Source organism: Macadamia integrifolia, chromosome 5 (genome assembly GCF_013358625.1).
Source record: "Macadamia integrifolia cultivar HAES 741 chromosome 5, SCU_Mint_v3, whole genome shotgun sequence".
NCBI classification, from domain to species: domain Eukaryota; kingdom Viridiplantae; phylum Streptophyta; class Magnoliopsida; order Proteales; family Proteaceae; genus Macadamia; species Macadamia integrifolia.
The window spans coordinates 25,356,234-25,373,779 of NC_056561.1; the positions used below are offsets into that span (position 1 = coordinate 25,356,234).

The window sequence follows — 17,546 nt, forward strand, 5'->3', positions numbered from 1 at the left end:
CCATCTTTTGGGTTATACACTAAACCTTGAGAATGGGACTGGTATGAAGATGATGAGGGATAAAAAGTGGGATGGTATGAAGATGATGTAATGTAAGAGGTAGGGTATGAAGATTGGGGGTGATAGGATAAAGAGGTTCCTCCACTTTGATGGTGGGGGAAAGGTTGATGATATGGTAGAGGCTGATAATATGACAGAGGTTAGTAATGTGGTGCAGTGGATTCTTCTGATGAGGAGGGATGGACGAGGGGTACTCGATCTTTTGACTCTTCCTCTGATGATTCTCTTCTTCTGGGGGTTCTTATGATTCCAGCCCTTTGACTTATGACTCTTCTGTAAGCACGGGCATTCATATAATTCTTCCGAGCTCTAGGTAACATGAGTTGAGTGGGGTCACTCTCTGTAGTTTCTTCATCCATATTGTTCACATGATCAGGGAGTGGGTTGGTATTGACATTGGGAGACTGCTTGATCTTGACCTCAATGGTTCCATTGTCTACCAAGTCCTGAATTGCATGTTGTAAACCCAAACATCTTTCAGTATTGTGCCCCTTCTGAGTGTGGTAGGCACAATACTCATGATCCCTATACCAAGCTAGAGGAGGGTTGCTGATCACTCTTGGAGCCACTATCCCTAGTAATCCTTGCTTCTTTAACTTCTCATATGCGACCGCTATGAGCATTCCCATATCAGAAAACTACCCTCTTGGGCAAGGAGCCTTTTGGGTGGGTGCATCTGCTTGAATTATAAAGGGATGTGAAGAAGTGGCTGGTGAGACTGACTGCTGAACTGCACTCACCATATTAGTTTTTGGACCCTTTCCTCGACAGACTCGAGTGTTCTTGCTTGCATCTTGGGAGGTTCCTTGATACTGGACCTCTCTCAGAATTCTGTTCTCCACCCATGTGCCGATGGCTATCAAGACATCAAAAGTTTGCAAATTCTGATAATAAAGAACATCATAATAGGGCTTTGATAAGTTCTCTATTAACATCTCTACCTGCTCTATTTCTGAAGGCCTATCTGTCATCTCGGCGGCCTTGTCTCTGAATCTCATCAAGAAGGCGGTGATTCCTTCTTTAGGCTGCTGCCTCAATGTCTCAAGCTCCCATCGTTTCACATCCACCTCAGTATTATAGGAGTACTTTTTGGTAAAGGCCTTCACTACCGTCGCCCAATTCTGAGTTTGTGATGACTCCAATTGTGTAAGCCACCTCAATGCTAGTCCCGATAGGGTTAACATGAAGGCTTGCCCCATCTGTTATCTACAAGTTGCCACGGCTTGGAAATACTGAGGAAAACCTTGAGAGGAGCCTTGGGGTCTCCTGACCCATCAAACCTATCAGTTTGCCACTTGAATTTTTCTGGAATTCTTACTCTAGAGAAGAAAATCATTTCCTCAGAATCCATTGCTTGGCCTTTTGAGCCTTTTCCTACTCAAATCATGTTCTCCAACCTCTCTAACTGCTCTCTAAGCTTCCTTTCTTTCTCTGTCTCTAGAGGCTCAAAGCGGATGTGTGTTGCAAATTCCTCTTCTTCATCTTCGATCACTATCTTAGGACGAGGGACCCTGGAATTGGCCCCTCGTTGACCATTCAGATGGGTAGAAGATCCTCTCTGACACATTAACTCATCCTTTAAGATGTTTGATGGTGAAAGACCATTTAGAGAACCAGTCTGCCCATTGCGAAAGTTGATTTTCTAGGAGAGTCTTCTGCTTGAATTGAAGCATTCTTTGGAAGGTAGACACGTCCATCTCGATCTAGAAGGTGTAGTCGATCAGATGGAATTGAAATTTTTCTATTCCTCTTTTGACTGCCGAAATCTCCTTAAAAGTAGAATGGTAATGTTGTTCAGATTAAAGGGGCCACTGTTATATTCACAGTTCCTTCTCTTACCATCCTTTTCTTCATGTAATACTGTTGCACATGAGGTGTCACTGGCATCTGTCTAAAGAATTCTTTTGCCTAAAGAGGGGATCTGAAAGGGTGGAAGAGACTGGGTAATTTTCTTCAACTGCTGGACTGCAATGATATGTTGTGCTGCCCATGGAGGGGCATTCCTTTTGAATAGTTCATAAAAAATCTCTGTGAGCTTAGCCTTCTTTGGGATGAACTCAGACATGTAATTGATAATGCCGAGGAATTTATGGAGTTGTGGGATGGTTAATGGTCCATCAGAGAAGTCTAGAAGAGACTTACCAATATGTAGCTACAAAGAATAGGAACCATTAATGATAGTAACTCCCAAAAAGTCAATTATGGAGGCAGCCAGCTGCATTTTTGTAGGAGAGAGCATGACACTGTACTGCTTGGTAATATCATAGAACCTTTGGAGGAGCTGACAATGTCCTTTAGCTGTTTTGGAGAAAAGCAATATATCATCAATGTAAATTAAAGCATTCTCCTGAATGGATACATAAAGCTTCATCATGGCCTTTTGGAAGAGAGAAGGAGCAGTCTTCATGCCAAATGGCATAACAGTCCACTGGAAATGATATCGTGGAATGCAGAAAGCTATTTTGGGCCGATCTTCTAATGAAATTCCCAATTTCCAAAATCCAACTTTTAAATCAAACTTACTGAAGATTGTGGCATCAGCTAGTTGAGCTAAGAGTGTAGGTCGTGTTGGTAATGGGAACTTATCATCTGCCAGAAAAGCATTGAGAGGCTGATAATTGATCACCAATCTCATTTTACCTCGAGGTTTTTCAGCAAGCTTATTGACATAAAAGGCTTCGCATGACCATGGAGAAGAAGTTGGTTCAATAAGGCCTTGTTCTTGTAGACACTGCAACTCTTGCATGACTAAGGACCAACGTTCATGATTCATTCCAGAATGACAAGTTTTGGTAAGATTAAAATCCTCGTTCTTCTTAAATGGCAATCTGATGAAGAATTCAGGATTATGCCACAAGGGCGAGGAACACTTGGTAAGAAATTCAAAGTGGGACTCAACGTAACAATCTTGCAACAGTTGATGATGGATATCTTCTAAAGGAATGGCAAAGAACAATCTTCGGACTGTGGTCCATGGAAGAAGCTACCTTTTAAAGTGAGATCTTCTAGACTTCATTGAAGGGAGCTGACTTTACAAAGCCAATAGCAATGGTAACATCATTTATATATTCTCTCACCAAGTTATGTCTAAGGCGTATATGCCTTTTCTTACCATTATAAACCCTGCTCTTGGCTTTTACAATAGCAGCTTGACTATTACAATGAAGATATATGAAAGGAATAGGTTGTTTAGGCCATAATGGTACATCTGCTACTAGATTCCTTAGCCATTCAGCTTGAGATCTGGCTTTTTCTAAAGTCACAAACTCAGATTCCATAGTGAAACGTGTCCCATAGGTACCACCACCTAAAGTGAATACGAATCCACAAGTAGCCAATAAATTTGAATCAGGAATCTAGTTAGCATTGCAATATCCTTCAAATAGATTCGTGTTACCAGAATAATGCAAATCATAGTTCATGGTACCCCTTAAAAACCTTTCTAAGGCATCCCAGTGTTCCATTCCTAGATTCCTGGTGTGTTGGCTTAACTTTTCAACAACAAGAGTGATATCAGGTCTTGTGCAATTCATTAAATAAGAAACAGAACCAATTATTTGAGAATACTTCTTTTGTGAAACAGGTCTTCCCTCATTTCTTTGTATATGACTTCCAACAGCTAAAGGTGTTTTTATGGTATTGGCATCAAAATAACCATATTTTTTAAGTAAAATTTTCACATAATGGGCTTGAGACAAAACTATTTCATCTTTCCTTCTAATAATCTTGATTCCTAAAATCACATCGGCTTCTCCCATGTCTTTAGTGTCAAAATTAGACATTAGAAAAATTTTAGTGGATTTTATCAACTCCAGACTAGCCCACATATCATCAACATACAAAACAATGAAAACACCTCTATTGTTATGGAACTTGCTATAAACACACCTATCAGAATCATTGACAGAAAAACCATTAAAAATTAAAATATTATCAAATTTTAATGCCATTATTTAGGTGTTTGTTTCAAGCCATATAAAGAGCACATAAGTTTGCACACTTTATGCTCTTGTCCAAGAATGACACAGCCTTCAGGTTATTTGATATAGATTTCTTCCTCTAAATCTCCATTTAAAAACGTTGTCTTTACATCCATTTGATATATGACAAGTTTATAGATTGATGCAATTGCAATCAATAACCTTATTGTTGCAATTCTGGGTACTGGAGAGAAAGTATCAAAGAAATCTATATCTTTCTTTTTTTTGAATTCTTTGACTACTAATCTATCCTTAAATTTTTCAAATGATCCATCAGGCCTCAATTTCTTTCTAAAAATCCACTTGGTATCCAGAAACTTAGTTCCTGGTGGAAGATCGACTAATTCTAATGTGTGGTTAACAATTATAGAGTCTAATTCACTCTTAATTGCTTCTTTCCAAAAAACGGAATCAGGAGATGTGATAGCCTGTTGGTATGTGACCGGATCATTATCAACAAGAAAGGTAAACATAAATTAGTTTCTTTCCTTTGTCTTTTGCTTCTTCTTAGTTGATTTCCATCATTAGATATGATGATTTTAATCCCAAAAGTGAAATGATAAATCATTACGTTTATGATGGGTTACACTCGTTATACGCATACCCACACATCGAATCTCCTACGTACTGAGTGCAAGCACTGTATACTTATACAAGTAAGTGGGGAGTGGACTTTGATTTAATTCCAGAGTGTTTATGCATCACTTAGCATGTGTTAGTCTAGCCATATCATCATGTCACTTGTGTATAGACTAGACATCATGTATGCCATATCACACATTGTATGTGCATTTACATAATATGCTATGCTTTATTTTATGTTTGAATATTCATTACGTCTTAATGTATATGATGGAGGAATTTCATTTGGACATGATGTGTATGCTAGATTAGATGTCGTAGCCAGCTTGGAAACGAGTGCATTGTGGCTTATGGAATGGGACGCGGTACCATCGTGTAATTGTACTATCTTATATAGATGTATACGGCTAGGATAGATATAACCCTTTGTGCTATGACCCTTCCCAACAAGGGTTTATGTGTTGCGTTATCATTGGGGGAAAGCATCGGACGATTTTCAAACTCCTACAGTGGTTAGAAGTATGCATGGCTAAGCGATAGGATAGTCAATAACCCCGGTAGTATATTCAGAGGGCCGATCGTACTACTTTTATTTTGGGTGGAGTAACCCATTTACTTTCTTTCATTTAAATTGCCGGAAGTCGGCTTGAATTTACATTTCGATATCAACAGTGGGCCTTCTCCAACAATCCTATAAGCGTATCGTGGGATGGGGTTTGCGGCTTATACCCGGGGTACACGCACACTGTAGTTGTGAGTAACACATAGCCTATGACCTAGTAATATTGTTTAGGTGAATAGGATTGCAATGAATTATATACATATAGGTTCATTTGTATTGTGATTGCTTGTGTGGTCTTCCTTTTCATTTACTGGGCTAGTGAGCTCATCCCACGAGCACAACTCTTTTTAAGTGATTTTGCAGGTTACCCGCCTTAAGATCAAGAGTTAGGTCCCACTGTGGAGTTTTCCTCCGAGGACTGGTGGGTCCTTGATGAGTTCGAGTACGATGCCGATTACACGTGTGAGGATTATGCTGCATGGCAGCAGTGACTCCAAATTGATTCTTTTTTATTCTTTTGATGTACCCTTTTTATGACTTGATGCTTAAATTATTATATTTTTGTGTATATATCATGCCTTCAAGCCCATATATATATATATATATATAACTTTTATAACTCAATTTGGATATCAAGTATTTGGGGAACAATTATTGGTATTATTATGAATAATTCTTCCATTGAAAATACAGGTCTTATCTTACTTTAGTAGATGTATGTTGTATAGTGGTTACTGCATTGTTGATCCTGGACTCGGTCACCGGCTCAGTTCTGTGAGAAGGGGGTGTGACAAGCGTAGTGAGATCAATGATGGTGATAGTGATGGAGAGTGTCAATCGTTCTATATGATCCGTCCTCTTTTGACTCACAGAAGGTTCCCGAGGAGGACAATTGGCGCCGTAATAATATATTTCAGGCCAGGGTGATGTAATAATAACTTATTTAATATGGTGATTGACCCCAGCAGTTGCACCAACGTCGTTTTTGAAGATGTTATTCACAAATTAGGTCTAAAAAAAGAGCCTCATCCATACCCCCTTCAAGGTTGGGTGGGTGAACAACAATAGTCTGAAAATTAATGAAAGTTGTTTGCTCACGTATCCCATTGGAGGACTGATTGATCAGGTGCAATGTGATGTTCTTCCTTTGAAAATCTGTCACATTCTTTTGGGGCACCCATGGTTGTTCGACAAGAAATTCAAGCATTGTGAATATAAGAATACATACTCCTCTCAACATGGTGGACTTGAGATGAAGTTTCTTCTGGCGAAGGATCTTCCCCCTCTCAAACTCAAAAAGACAGCATGCACTTCTCTTCTCAAGCGCATCAATTTTGATGGCATTCTTAATTCTTTTCAAAGGAGGAGAGTTGATGTAAATACAACTGCACTTGCCTGGTTGGACCAGAATAACCGGCTTTGGAAGGCAAGAGCTAAGAAGATCCGGTTCAGCCCAGGGTTATGGTCCAACAATGGTTGAAAATAAACTTAGTAGTTACTTGTCTTTTATTTCATGCTTTTTACTTTCCAGACTTGAACGTAGGAGTTTGGATTTCTTTCCTTGCACTAGTCTTCTTTTATGGTTGTTTCCTAGTTTAGGCTAGCTACTATTTTAGTTGAGTTTTTAATTTCATGTCTCTATTTTCCCTATATATAGGTTGTAACCGAAGGATAAGTTAGAGTGAAATGATTTGAATGAGAATTGGTATGGTTTATGCACTGTGTGAGATTGTGATTCACTTCCTTCCCCCCTGCTACTCTGATCTTCCCTTCCTTCCCTAAGGCCCTCCATCACTAGGTGGTAGTATTGTGATCAGGTTGTTTGTTGTCGAAGGAGATCTTTGATGTAGGAGTTGAAACATAGTTGTCATTTGTCAAAGCGTCCAGGCGCTGATGCAGTTGGGTGTGGGATTACTTGGGGTTACTTTATGTAATTTGGTTATTTATTTATATTCTTTGTTTTTGGAGTATGGTGTCGGTCAAGTTAGTTGAGTTAGAATCAAACTTTATTTCCATTAGTAGAGTTTAATCCCCCTAATTCCGTTTTAGAGTAGGTTCCTCTTTCGTTTCAGCTTCAAAATTGGAAAGTAGGTTTACTTCTAGTCTTTAAATATCAACTGTACCCAACGATTCAGTTGGGTTTTGAAGAATTGAAGGTTGAATGAAGTTTTGGCTTGCAACCATGAGTGTCATGCGTGCTTTTTATCCTCTCCTCTCCTTCCCTGATCTTCCCTTCTCTTCTTCCCTACTTCTTATTCCCATGTTTGTTTCCTCTTTGTTTCATTGGTTACTATTCACCTTCTCTGCTTGGCGGTAAAACCAAACACCAAAAGGAAGCTTGCTGAAGCCTTGTCCTTTACCAATTGACTCAGAGATTTGGGTCCAAGGGTGCTGCCTTAAAGGCAACTCAAAGCCTAGAGTACTACCCCCAAAAGCTTGGCCTTTTGTGAGAAATCGACTCAAAACCAAATATGGTTTTGCAACTTGTGCGAGGTTTGATTACAGCAGTGTAGTTTAAGTTTCAGCTCCTCCGTCTGAAGATTGGTTGCCTGGATTCAACACGATTGGGGAAGGAATTTTTGTGAGGTTGGAACCTTGGTCAGGTGGTTGCATCAATTTCTGGCTTTTGTTTTTACACCTACTTCTGTTTATCGTGAAGAAGAAGAAGGCTGGTCCTCTAAATTTACAAGTAAGGACAGTTACTTATAATTACACAAAACTCCCTGTGCTTGAACTTTAGTTCTGTTTGTACCCACTCCTCTTCAATTTTCAGAATACCAATTCTTTTAAAGTTTTAATTCCAAAACTACCCAGTTGCTAATTACTTACTTTTAAATAGCTTCGGATATTACGTATTTGCCACCCAAACTCTAAACTTAAGCTATCTGTCATTCTTGTGGGCCCATAAATGATCTGATTCAGGTTTTGGGACCCAGATCCACATTAGGCGCCTTGAATGCCTTGGTCGCCTTGTTGGTGCGACTTGCTTCCAGTCCCTCTCCAACGCCTTTGGTCACCTAAACGTCGTGGCTACTATGATTGGAATCATTGGATCATGGACTACTGCCACCCTTCTATGGGCTTTACAAAAAACAACTTGGCCTTTTCTCTGGGCTTTGTGTGGGGTAAATGCAGTCTTACCCTGATGATGGGAGTTTTCTTCTATGCATGAGTATTCCACTTCTTAATGGCGAACTTCTCTTAAGTTTCCACCAATGAGATACCATGACCCTCAAATTGTTGCTTTCTACATAAAAGATTTTGTGGTTGAGCATGATGCAGGCTTGAAATATAAGGTCAAAAGATTCAGAAAGAGAAATGCTTGGTCATGGCCTCAGGAAGGTCTTGCTGGTCCACTACATAGCAGACCTTGGTGAGATCCAGGGCCAAAAATTTCACTTGTTCCATGTACCAGCTCTGGGATTTCTGGTCTGCTGTCTGCACCTTTTGCCAGATGGGGTGGGGGATGAATAACAACCTAGATTGCATCAAGGTACTGTAATGAATGTGGCTATGGTATCAAGTATGTGGAAGCTACTATTCAAACTTCGCCAAAATTTATGTTCTAACAACTCGATCATATAAATATCACACTTCTTGTTGAAGATAAAGCTTTTCAGTTTGTAATGAAATTTCTATGCTATGTGTATTTGAGAATTTCTATAATTAGGCTATGATGCTTGGCAAATATACTAGCAAGGGTAGGGGGTAGAGGTGATTATGAGAGATGGGGACTAGAATCCAGTTCCATCTACAACTCTCAAGCTATGCAGGCTTGGGAGGCCCTTCCATCTTTAGTCGGCTTCATCATATAGACCATGATAGGGTGGTTTGGAAAGGGAACTCCACAAGGAAATTTACCACTAAATCAGCATGGGAGATTAATAGAACTATGGGGAATAAAGTAGATTGGACTACTTCTATCTGGTTTACAGGCAATATCCCAAGGCAAGGACATTTCAGTTTGGTGGCTTTTAGTTATGGCAACATCACTTTGCTGTCTTATATGATCTGGGGAAACAAAAAATAGAATGGATTTTTTTTTTTTTTTGGTGTATGTGTGTCAGTGTGTGTGGGGTGACAGGAATTATCTGTATAAATTCAAAACCAATTCTTATGTCAAAATGAACAAATTTAGTAATTGTGGTGCTTGTCCTTCTTCCTTTCTAATCCTCAAGGCTGAGTTGTTTCCTGATGTGTTTCTTGAATGCACAGACAACATTTTCCATCAAATCATGATCAATGCTTTAAGTTTCAGGAAGTATTTACATTTGTACTTAACAGACAACTGTGATTAATTTTTTTTGTGATTAATTTTTTTTTCCTTGAAGCCACCAGCTATATATAGGTTTCAGGAAGTATTTACATTTGTACTTAACAGAAAACTGTAACTGACTTTTTTTTTCCTGAAGTTAATTTCATTAGTATTAGTGCTTCAGAAAAAGAAACATGTGGCAGGGACCTTTCCTGTTGCTCTGATTTTATTGGCTTTCTCTTTTGCCTTGAGCTGTTCATCATTTCTTCTCTTTTCCTCAGCTTGTGCTTTTGCTCCCCCAACGATTTGATTAATTCTTTGTATCTCGACACGATGTTGTTGCAAGACTCTTGCCCTTCTCTGTTCCAATTCACCCTGCAATTCCATGAAATTAGGCAATCAATTTCAATAGCTGACATTCACAGTCATCATTAAAACTCAAAGGAAACAAGACAACCTCTTTCCTGTCCAGTCGACGTCTAGCTTTCTTCTTCTTCTCCTCTTCCCATGCTTGAATTGTGGAATTCATCTTCTCATACCTATAATTTCTGCTTGTTAGTCAGCGGATAAAGATGAAATACCAGTCGTTTTCACCATATAAATACTCAAGCTAGTTTCAAATTTTCAATGTCTGATCTTCAGTTTTGAATCTTTATTGATTTTATGTAAACCAAAATGCATGAACAATTTAACTACCGTTTTTTTAATCTTGGCCATCTCAACTTCCATCCAAGTATCTGCTTTGGATTGTGGACCTCTTGTTCTTGTTGAGATATCCTTCCACTTGTCATCTCTAGCTGTTGGAAGTGTTTTTTTCGCAATGGGTGGAGGAATCGGCCTTGGTCTTGTATCCACTTGTTCGGCAAATGTTGGTGTCCTTTTAGTACTTGGAAATCTATTGCGAGCTTTTTCTTGTTTCTTTTCACCGGTGACTACATTCTCTGATATCCTCTGATCCATCCTTTCTAATTTTTTCACAGGAGCGCCCTCTGGTACAGAGCAGTTAATTATATTTTTGAGTATAAAGATTCATATAGACTTTTTAACTCCCAGGAAAATCAATACCTGGAGATTTTTTTGTCTTCCTTCCATTCCTTGCTTGTAGATTTTCTGGATATTCTTCCACTGTATGGCTGCCCAGCAACACCCTCTCTGATCTTTTTCTCATCTGCTAGCTTGGCTTCATGGAGTGAATTGATGGCAAACGCAGCAGCCGCAACAGCAGTTGCATGCTGGCCATCATCACTGGAATACTCATTTGACGAGAAAATTGCCTTTGGAACCACTTCTGTTGCTTTCCGTCTACAGAAATTTTGTTTGTTTTGTTTGCAGAATTTCAGAAATTTTTTGCAGATTTCTTCCATAACCAAGTTACAAAAAACAACAGGAAAATATAGAGAAGATGATGAAGAAGAATGAACAAAAGGAAACCTGACCTTCCCTCCCCTACCGGTTTGGATGCGCTCCTCACATGGTGTGGGATGGACCCAAAAAAAAAAAAAAAAAATGAAGAAAGATGTGTAATTGGGGGTGAAATTCCTGTATTTTTTCATGAGTAAATGGAAAATTAAAGAAGAATTGTGAAGGGGGGAGGTGAAGATTTCTTAGGTATTTTCCTTTTGGGAGAGGGTTCCCATGCTGCCAGTTTGGGAGAAATCTCTTACGCTATACCAATGGTGGCATCGGGAACATTATCATCCACATGGTCAAGTGACAAAAGAAAAAATAATAAAAAGAACTCAAATGAGAAGACATTTGATACATCGGCTGCATGGAAAATTTTAATATCTCCTTTGAAAGAATCAATCTGTGGAGGTATTCTTTGTTATCTATTATTCCGTGGGCATTGTTGTCCATCCTGTTCAACATCAGAAAATCTCACCCTAACTAAAGTGGTTAGTGATATTATATGTCAAAGATAATACCCATAAAAGAGATTATAAAGAACAAAATATTTCCAAAGATCTATGTTGATATATATATATGGGAAAAGGTTGGGTATGTCACCGATATCAAGTATGCTAGCACCCATTGTGTCTATCTCTCTCTTCCCTTTTTTTGAAATGACCCCTATATCCTTCCTGAATGATACTCCATCATGTGTTCCTATTGGTGCTATCCGCTAGCATACTTGATATCGGTGGCATACCTACCCCTCTCCCTATATATATATATATATTTGTCTAAGAACTTTTTCTAGTCTTGAGTGTACCGATTTGTGTCACGTGAAAAGTTATCAGATAAATATGACAAGGGAAAATGTTGGGTATACTGTCGGCATACCATATGCTAGCCCCTATTGTGTCTATCTCTCTCTTCCCTTTTTTGAATTGACCCTCATATCCTTCCTGAATGATACCCCATCATGTGCCCCTATTGGTACTGCCCGCTAACTTACCGTACCCCGATAGCATACCTATCCCTCTTCTGATATGTTAATTAGATGTGTAGGGGATTGTTTGAATAGGTCATATGTCAAATTTACAAGGGCATAAATAACTCCAATCCTGCATATTTATGCGGCCCTCAAGAGAATCTTTTTAGAGGTTATGAATGTTATTCATTAGGAATAACACTAATAAGTGCAAGGAATGATCTTGGACTAAAGTAATGGAATTCAATTTCAAGTTTGAGAAAAGGAGGAAAGCATGGGAAGAATTGAATTAGGTGTCTAGACCTTTGGCCCAACTAAAACCCTGGACTCACGAGCATGTCCCCACACACACAAATTAGGTCAATGCCAACTCCTATGAGAACCATAGTAACCATGGAGCTGGCCCAAAGGGGTAAGGGCCCTACATTAATCCTTTCATAAATTCATCTTAACCATCTTAACTAAAAAGAATGACATAAATGAGAATACCATTTGTTGATAAAGATGAGTTGTTGGGATAAGATGTACCTCATTTGCTTAACCAAGTTCTCCATTTTCTAGAACCAGTGCTACAAATCCTTTCGGAGTTTCGAAGAGAAGAGCTGGATAATAGTGGAGGTACGTACACATACATGGTTGGATACTTATAATTTGAAGGGAGGGGCCTTAGAAAGGAAGGTTTGCGAAGGTTGTATTGGTCTTAGCTTGTGAATGGGGAAGGGAAGGCAGGCAAAGGTGAGATATGCTTTGCATCTATACCCTGGTTTGGGTCTCCAAAGACCATTGAGTGAAGGAAAGGATTTTGCATTCTTCATGACTCGGTTTTGTTCTTTATCTTTTATATGTTTTGCCCACATGGCAACTGTCTTTCCACTTAAAAGATACCTTTTGAGTTCCAGGTTTCAGAGGATCTCTCTGCTGCTTTTTCTGTATCTTTCCACTTAAAGATACCTTTGAGTTGAAATATCTGGACATTGGAGTCTGGATTACGGCAACTAACTAGGGCCCAAGAAACCTGAGTTCAAGCTTGAAACGCACCCTATTAATTGTGGTCATCTACCCATACCCATACATGTACGCTTCACGTATGTTAAGGGTGTCAATTTAGTGTTGATACCGAATATTGATACCAAAATTGTATTGAAGTAGATTTGGTATGGTTTTGATATAACAAAACGGTATCTTTCTTAATTCGATGTGAAATCGGTTTTATGACAATGGTTTGGTATTTATCGAATCATACCGAAATATTAAAATCATACTAAACACCGAAACCATACTAGTAGACACCCTTACTACATATCGAATTACCGATTACATATATGATATATCTTGTAAAAAGCAAAATAAGAGCAAAAGTATTGACTAGAAACCATACCGGAACCATATTCATACCAAATTAGATACCGTATTTATATCAAATAAAAACTGTACCATGTTAGTACGATATCAGTATCAAAATATAGAAATTTTCTCAATACGATATAATTTCAGCATCTACTCTTGATCTGTTGTACTATACCGATACCGTACCAATTGACACCCTTAGGTTAAGTGATGACATATAGTTTTGCTTCCATAAATGCCCTCCCATATACTCTTAATGGCAGCAAGAAGAAAAATGTTATCCCCTAACTACACGTGAGGACTGGAAGTTTTTTTTTTCAAAAATGGGCTGGGAATTTTCTGCCCAGGGGCTGGATTAGGGTTGAAGCCTCCACTCAATCTGATCCATCTCTAAGATATTCATTTTCACCAAAACAACAACAGATAGAGATGCAAATGCTTACGTACTGCTTCACTTATGGATGGGTGAGGGTTTTGTTTGACCAAGCGAGCCCACTGCTCAGCTTTGGAGGTCGGACACAGTGAAATCTACTGGAGGTTGACATTCCCAGCAGCTTTTGAGGTGGCACACATCAGAAAGCCACAAGAAGCAGGGCAGCCAAACAATTTTGATCCCGAGTTTGAAGGATTCAGATCCTCTTCAATGGTTGGGAGGATTTGGGGATGCAACCCAACACATGATTGGATCCTCCCAACAGTGGGATGCCTCCCTGAACAGCCCAGCTACTGGAGAGTATGAGGCCAGTAAAAGCAGACAGCACCGGGCAGCCGCGCATTCAAACATTGCCAAAACCCAGTGAGATCAGGTCCACAGTATTTTGAGTCTGGAGTTGGCCAATGCGGTCTTTTACGATGGAGGAAATACGTAGAAGAGGTTGAAATTTGGATTTGGAAACTGAAGATTGCTATGATATGCTTATCGTGGGTATGTCATTGATCAATAAGGAGGAACCTACACCAATCCATGCTTCCAATTGGCCAGATTAGCCATCAATATGGCTAAAATTGGGCTGTGAAGATGGCTACTTGGGAAATCTTTTACCTTCAAAAAGGCATTGGGAAAGTTCGATATGTGTTGGCCAAGAGACATGAGGGGATTTGAAAACTTAATTGTTTTTCGTCCAATTGAGAGGATCCCTTAAGTAGGAAGTTCGATAGTTTACTCAAATAATGCTAGAAATAGATATTACAGTGGCCGTATAAGACTTTGGCTGAATGTAAATATCAATATGTAATGTGGGAGCGGTGGACACGACAAGATTTGGACCTGGTTGGCTCTGGGCCCACTTAAGAGTTTAAGCAAACCAGTGGCAAACTTGTAATTAACTGGAAATAGCAAGGGTTAGTGGCACTTTTGTAAATAGCCAGAAATCTCTAAATGTTTGAATGGGTCGGTTTAGGAGAGAGGACACAAATGGGGATTTACATTATTGTCCGAGGCTGGATTTGGAACTAAAAGAAATTAAAGGACAAAGAGGCATAAAGGGGCTTTATAGGGCTATAATGGGAAAACCAGAATTAAAGAACTTGAAATAAATTCCACGATTTAGGTTGTCTTCAACCTTTGGACAGAAACAAGGGCGGCAGAACCATTTTGGTTTCAGGTGATCAATCTTACCTATGTGGGCTCCACTTGATGTGCAATTTCAGGGATTAATTCTTAAGACTTAGCCCTTGCAGTAGTAACCCACGATATCTCGAACCACCAGCCTCAGATTAGCTTGGAAAATTCTGAAACAAGGCCTGGCAGAAGTCTTAGAACATTTAGTTGCAGGTCAAAGTCTTCCATGTTTTGTGCAATATTAGGGACTCATATCAAAGGGTTTTGGTCGCCCCTACAGCAGGTTTAAGCGCACACAAAAAAATCAGAGGAAAAAAGAAGGATCAAGGGAGATTGACCTAACTTTGTGGGCTACAGTGCTGCCCAGAAAACAGAGCAACAATTAGGTTAAAAAGAATAAAGAAAGGAAAGGAAGAAGAAAGAGAACAAAAGCGGGGAGATAGAGAGGTCACAAGGAAGAGAGGAAGAAGAAGAAGAAGATGATGAGGGGGTGGGGGGGGGGTTTCACAATCACTTAATTCTTCATTAATCAATTGAAAATTATTGTGGCCCATGGCCTTACATAAGTAGGAAAAGAGTTACTAAAAAGAAAAATTCTAACTAGGAAATTGATCTAACATAAAAGAAGCTTCCTAATTTAAAATATAATAAAATGGAAACACAATAAAATTAAAATTGGAAAGTTCTATTTACCTAATAGCTACCCCAAAATAACCTCAAATAAAAGCTAACAAATATTCTCAAAATAAAATAAAATCCTAAAATATTCTATTAACCTTGGGTCCAAATTAGTAACTTGGAACCCTAATTGGATTTGGGTCTTAGTCTGGGTTTTGGAGCAGGCTTGGGTCGATCCATCTGAGGGCTGCTACATCAACTCTCCTGTTGTTTAGAAAAACTCATCCACAAGTTTTATAGAAGGAGAGAATCAACATCACTCGATCAGCATCCTCAATCAATGGCTTCAAAGGGGTAAAGATCCAGTGCACCTCACGATCAACGGTCACGATTTTCTAATGGTCATTAACAAATGTTATGACTTTGATTAGAATCGGATGGTGGGGCTTCACAAATGAGATCGGGCATCAATCAGTTCTTCAGAAGCATCCTTCATCGGATCGTCTCGTTCATCTTCAACATTGACAGTAGAGCTTGATGTAATGGTCTCTAGAGTGGGGGCATGGTTCTCTAGGTGTTGTCACAATGACATGAGTAACGTGACCTTGTTGTCCGCCGGGCTTCCAAATACGTGACTTTAGGGCATCAAGCCTTGTGTTAATGTCCTAAAGGGTGACAGCTTATGCTTCCCTTTGTATCCTGTATGCTTCCCTTTCTTCTTAAAAAGCTCTAACCATCTCCAACATCTCTTCATTCTGTTGAAGTAACCGAGTCCACAGTTCAAATTAGGGGGTGGCGTGAGCTACCATTGGAGTAAAGCAGTTGATAGAAAATTTGCTCTGATACCAGATAATACGGGACCAGTGGGCCCCAGAAGATTTGGACCTGGTTGGATGTTGGTCCACTTAAGAGTTTAAGCAAACCAGTGGCAAACTTGTAATTAACTGAAAATAGCAAGGGTTAGTGGCACTTTTGTAAATAGCCAGAAATCCCTAAATGTTTGAATGGGTCGGTTTAGGAGAGAGGACACAAATAGGGATTTACATTATTGTCCAAGGCTGGATTTGGAACTAAAAGAAATTAAAGGACAAAGTGGCATAAAGGGGCTTTATAGGGGTATAATGGGAAACCAGAACAAAAGAACTTGAAATAAATCCCATGATTTAGGTTATCTTCAACCTTTGGACAGAAACAAGGGTGGCAGAACCATTCTTTTTTCAGGTGATCGATCTCACCTATGTGGGCTCCACTTGACGTTCAATTTCAGGGATTAATTCTTAAGACTTAGCCCTTGCAGTAGTAACCCACGGTACCTCGAACCAGCAGCCACATATTAGCTTGGAAAATTCTGAAACAAGGTCTGGCGGAAGTCTTCCATGTTTTGTGCAATATTAAGGACTCATATCAAAGGGTTTTGGTTGCCCCTACAGCAAGTTTAAGGGCACACAAAAAAAAAAAAAATTAGAGGAAAAAAGAAGGATCAAGGGAGATTGATCCAACTCTGTGGGCTGCAGTGTTGCCCAGAAAATAGAGCAACAATTAGGTTAAAGAGATTAAATCAGGAACAAAGAAAAGGAAAGGAAGAAGAAAGAGAACAGAAGAGGGGAGATAGAGAGGACACAGGGAAGAGAGGAAGAAGAAGAAGAACAGGGGGGGTTCACAATCACTTAATTCTTCATTAATCAACTGAAAATTACTATGGCCCATGGCTTTACATAAGTAGGAAAAGAGTTACCAAAAAGAAAAATGCTAACTAGGAAATTGATCTAATATAAAAGAAGCTTCTTTATTTGAAATCTAATAAAATAGAAACACAATAAAATTAAAATTGGAAAGTTCTACTTACCTAATATCTACCCCAAAATAACCTAAAATAAAAGATAACAAATATTCTCAAAATAAAATAAAATCCTAGAATATTCTATAAATCTTGAGTCTAAATTAGCAACTTGGAACCCAAATTGGATCTGGGTCTTGGTCCGAGTTTTGGAGCAAGCTTGGGTCGATCCATGGGAGCGTTGCTGCATCAATATGTTTCAAAAAATCATTGATACTATTAGGAAAAATATATTGTACTAACCTCTTGTATTAATAATAACAGTAGATGAACAACAAGTGCGTACCTATCACTGATTGAAGAACGGTAGAGTCTCGAGTTGAGTCATACCAAAATACTCTCCTTAAGATATTGGAATGCCCCCCCCCCC

At 39.1% G+C, this 17,546-nt stretch overlaps 1 protein-coding gene across 2 annotated transcripts; it reads right to left on the reverse strand.

Annotated features, from left to right (window-relative positions):
- Window positions 1-9,470: 9,470 nt before the first annotated feature.
- Window positions 9,471-13,329, reverse strand: LOC122077762 (remorin 1.4-like). 2 transcript variants are annotated; one of them, XM_042643621.1, is made up of 4 exons: window positions 10,505-11,463; window positions 10,136-10,428; window positions 9,897-9,978; window positions 9,471-9,814 (listed from the first exon to the last, which is right to left on the reverse strand). In XM_042643621.1, exons 2-4 carry the CDS (start codon window positions 10,228-10,230, stop codon window positions 9,620-9,622), a joined length of 372 nt encoding a protein of 123 aa, XP_042499555.1. In that variant the 5' UTR covers window positions 10,231-10,428; window positions 10,505-11,463; the 3' UTR covers window positions 9,471-9,619. The 2 variants fall into 2 exon arrangements, with proteins under 2 accessions (XP_042499555.1, XP_042499554.1); XM_042643620.1 differs by lacking the exons at window positions 9,471-9,814; window positions 9,897-9,978 and adding an exon at window positions 12,342-13,329 and having other exon boundaries at window positions 10,240-10,428; window positions 10,505-10,741.
- Window positions 13,330-17,546: the final 4,217 nt, after the last annotated feature.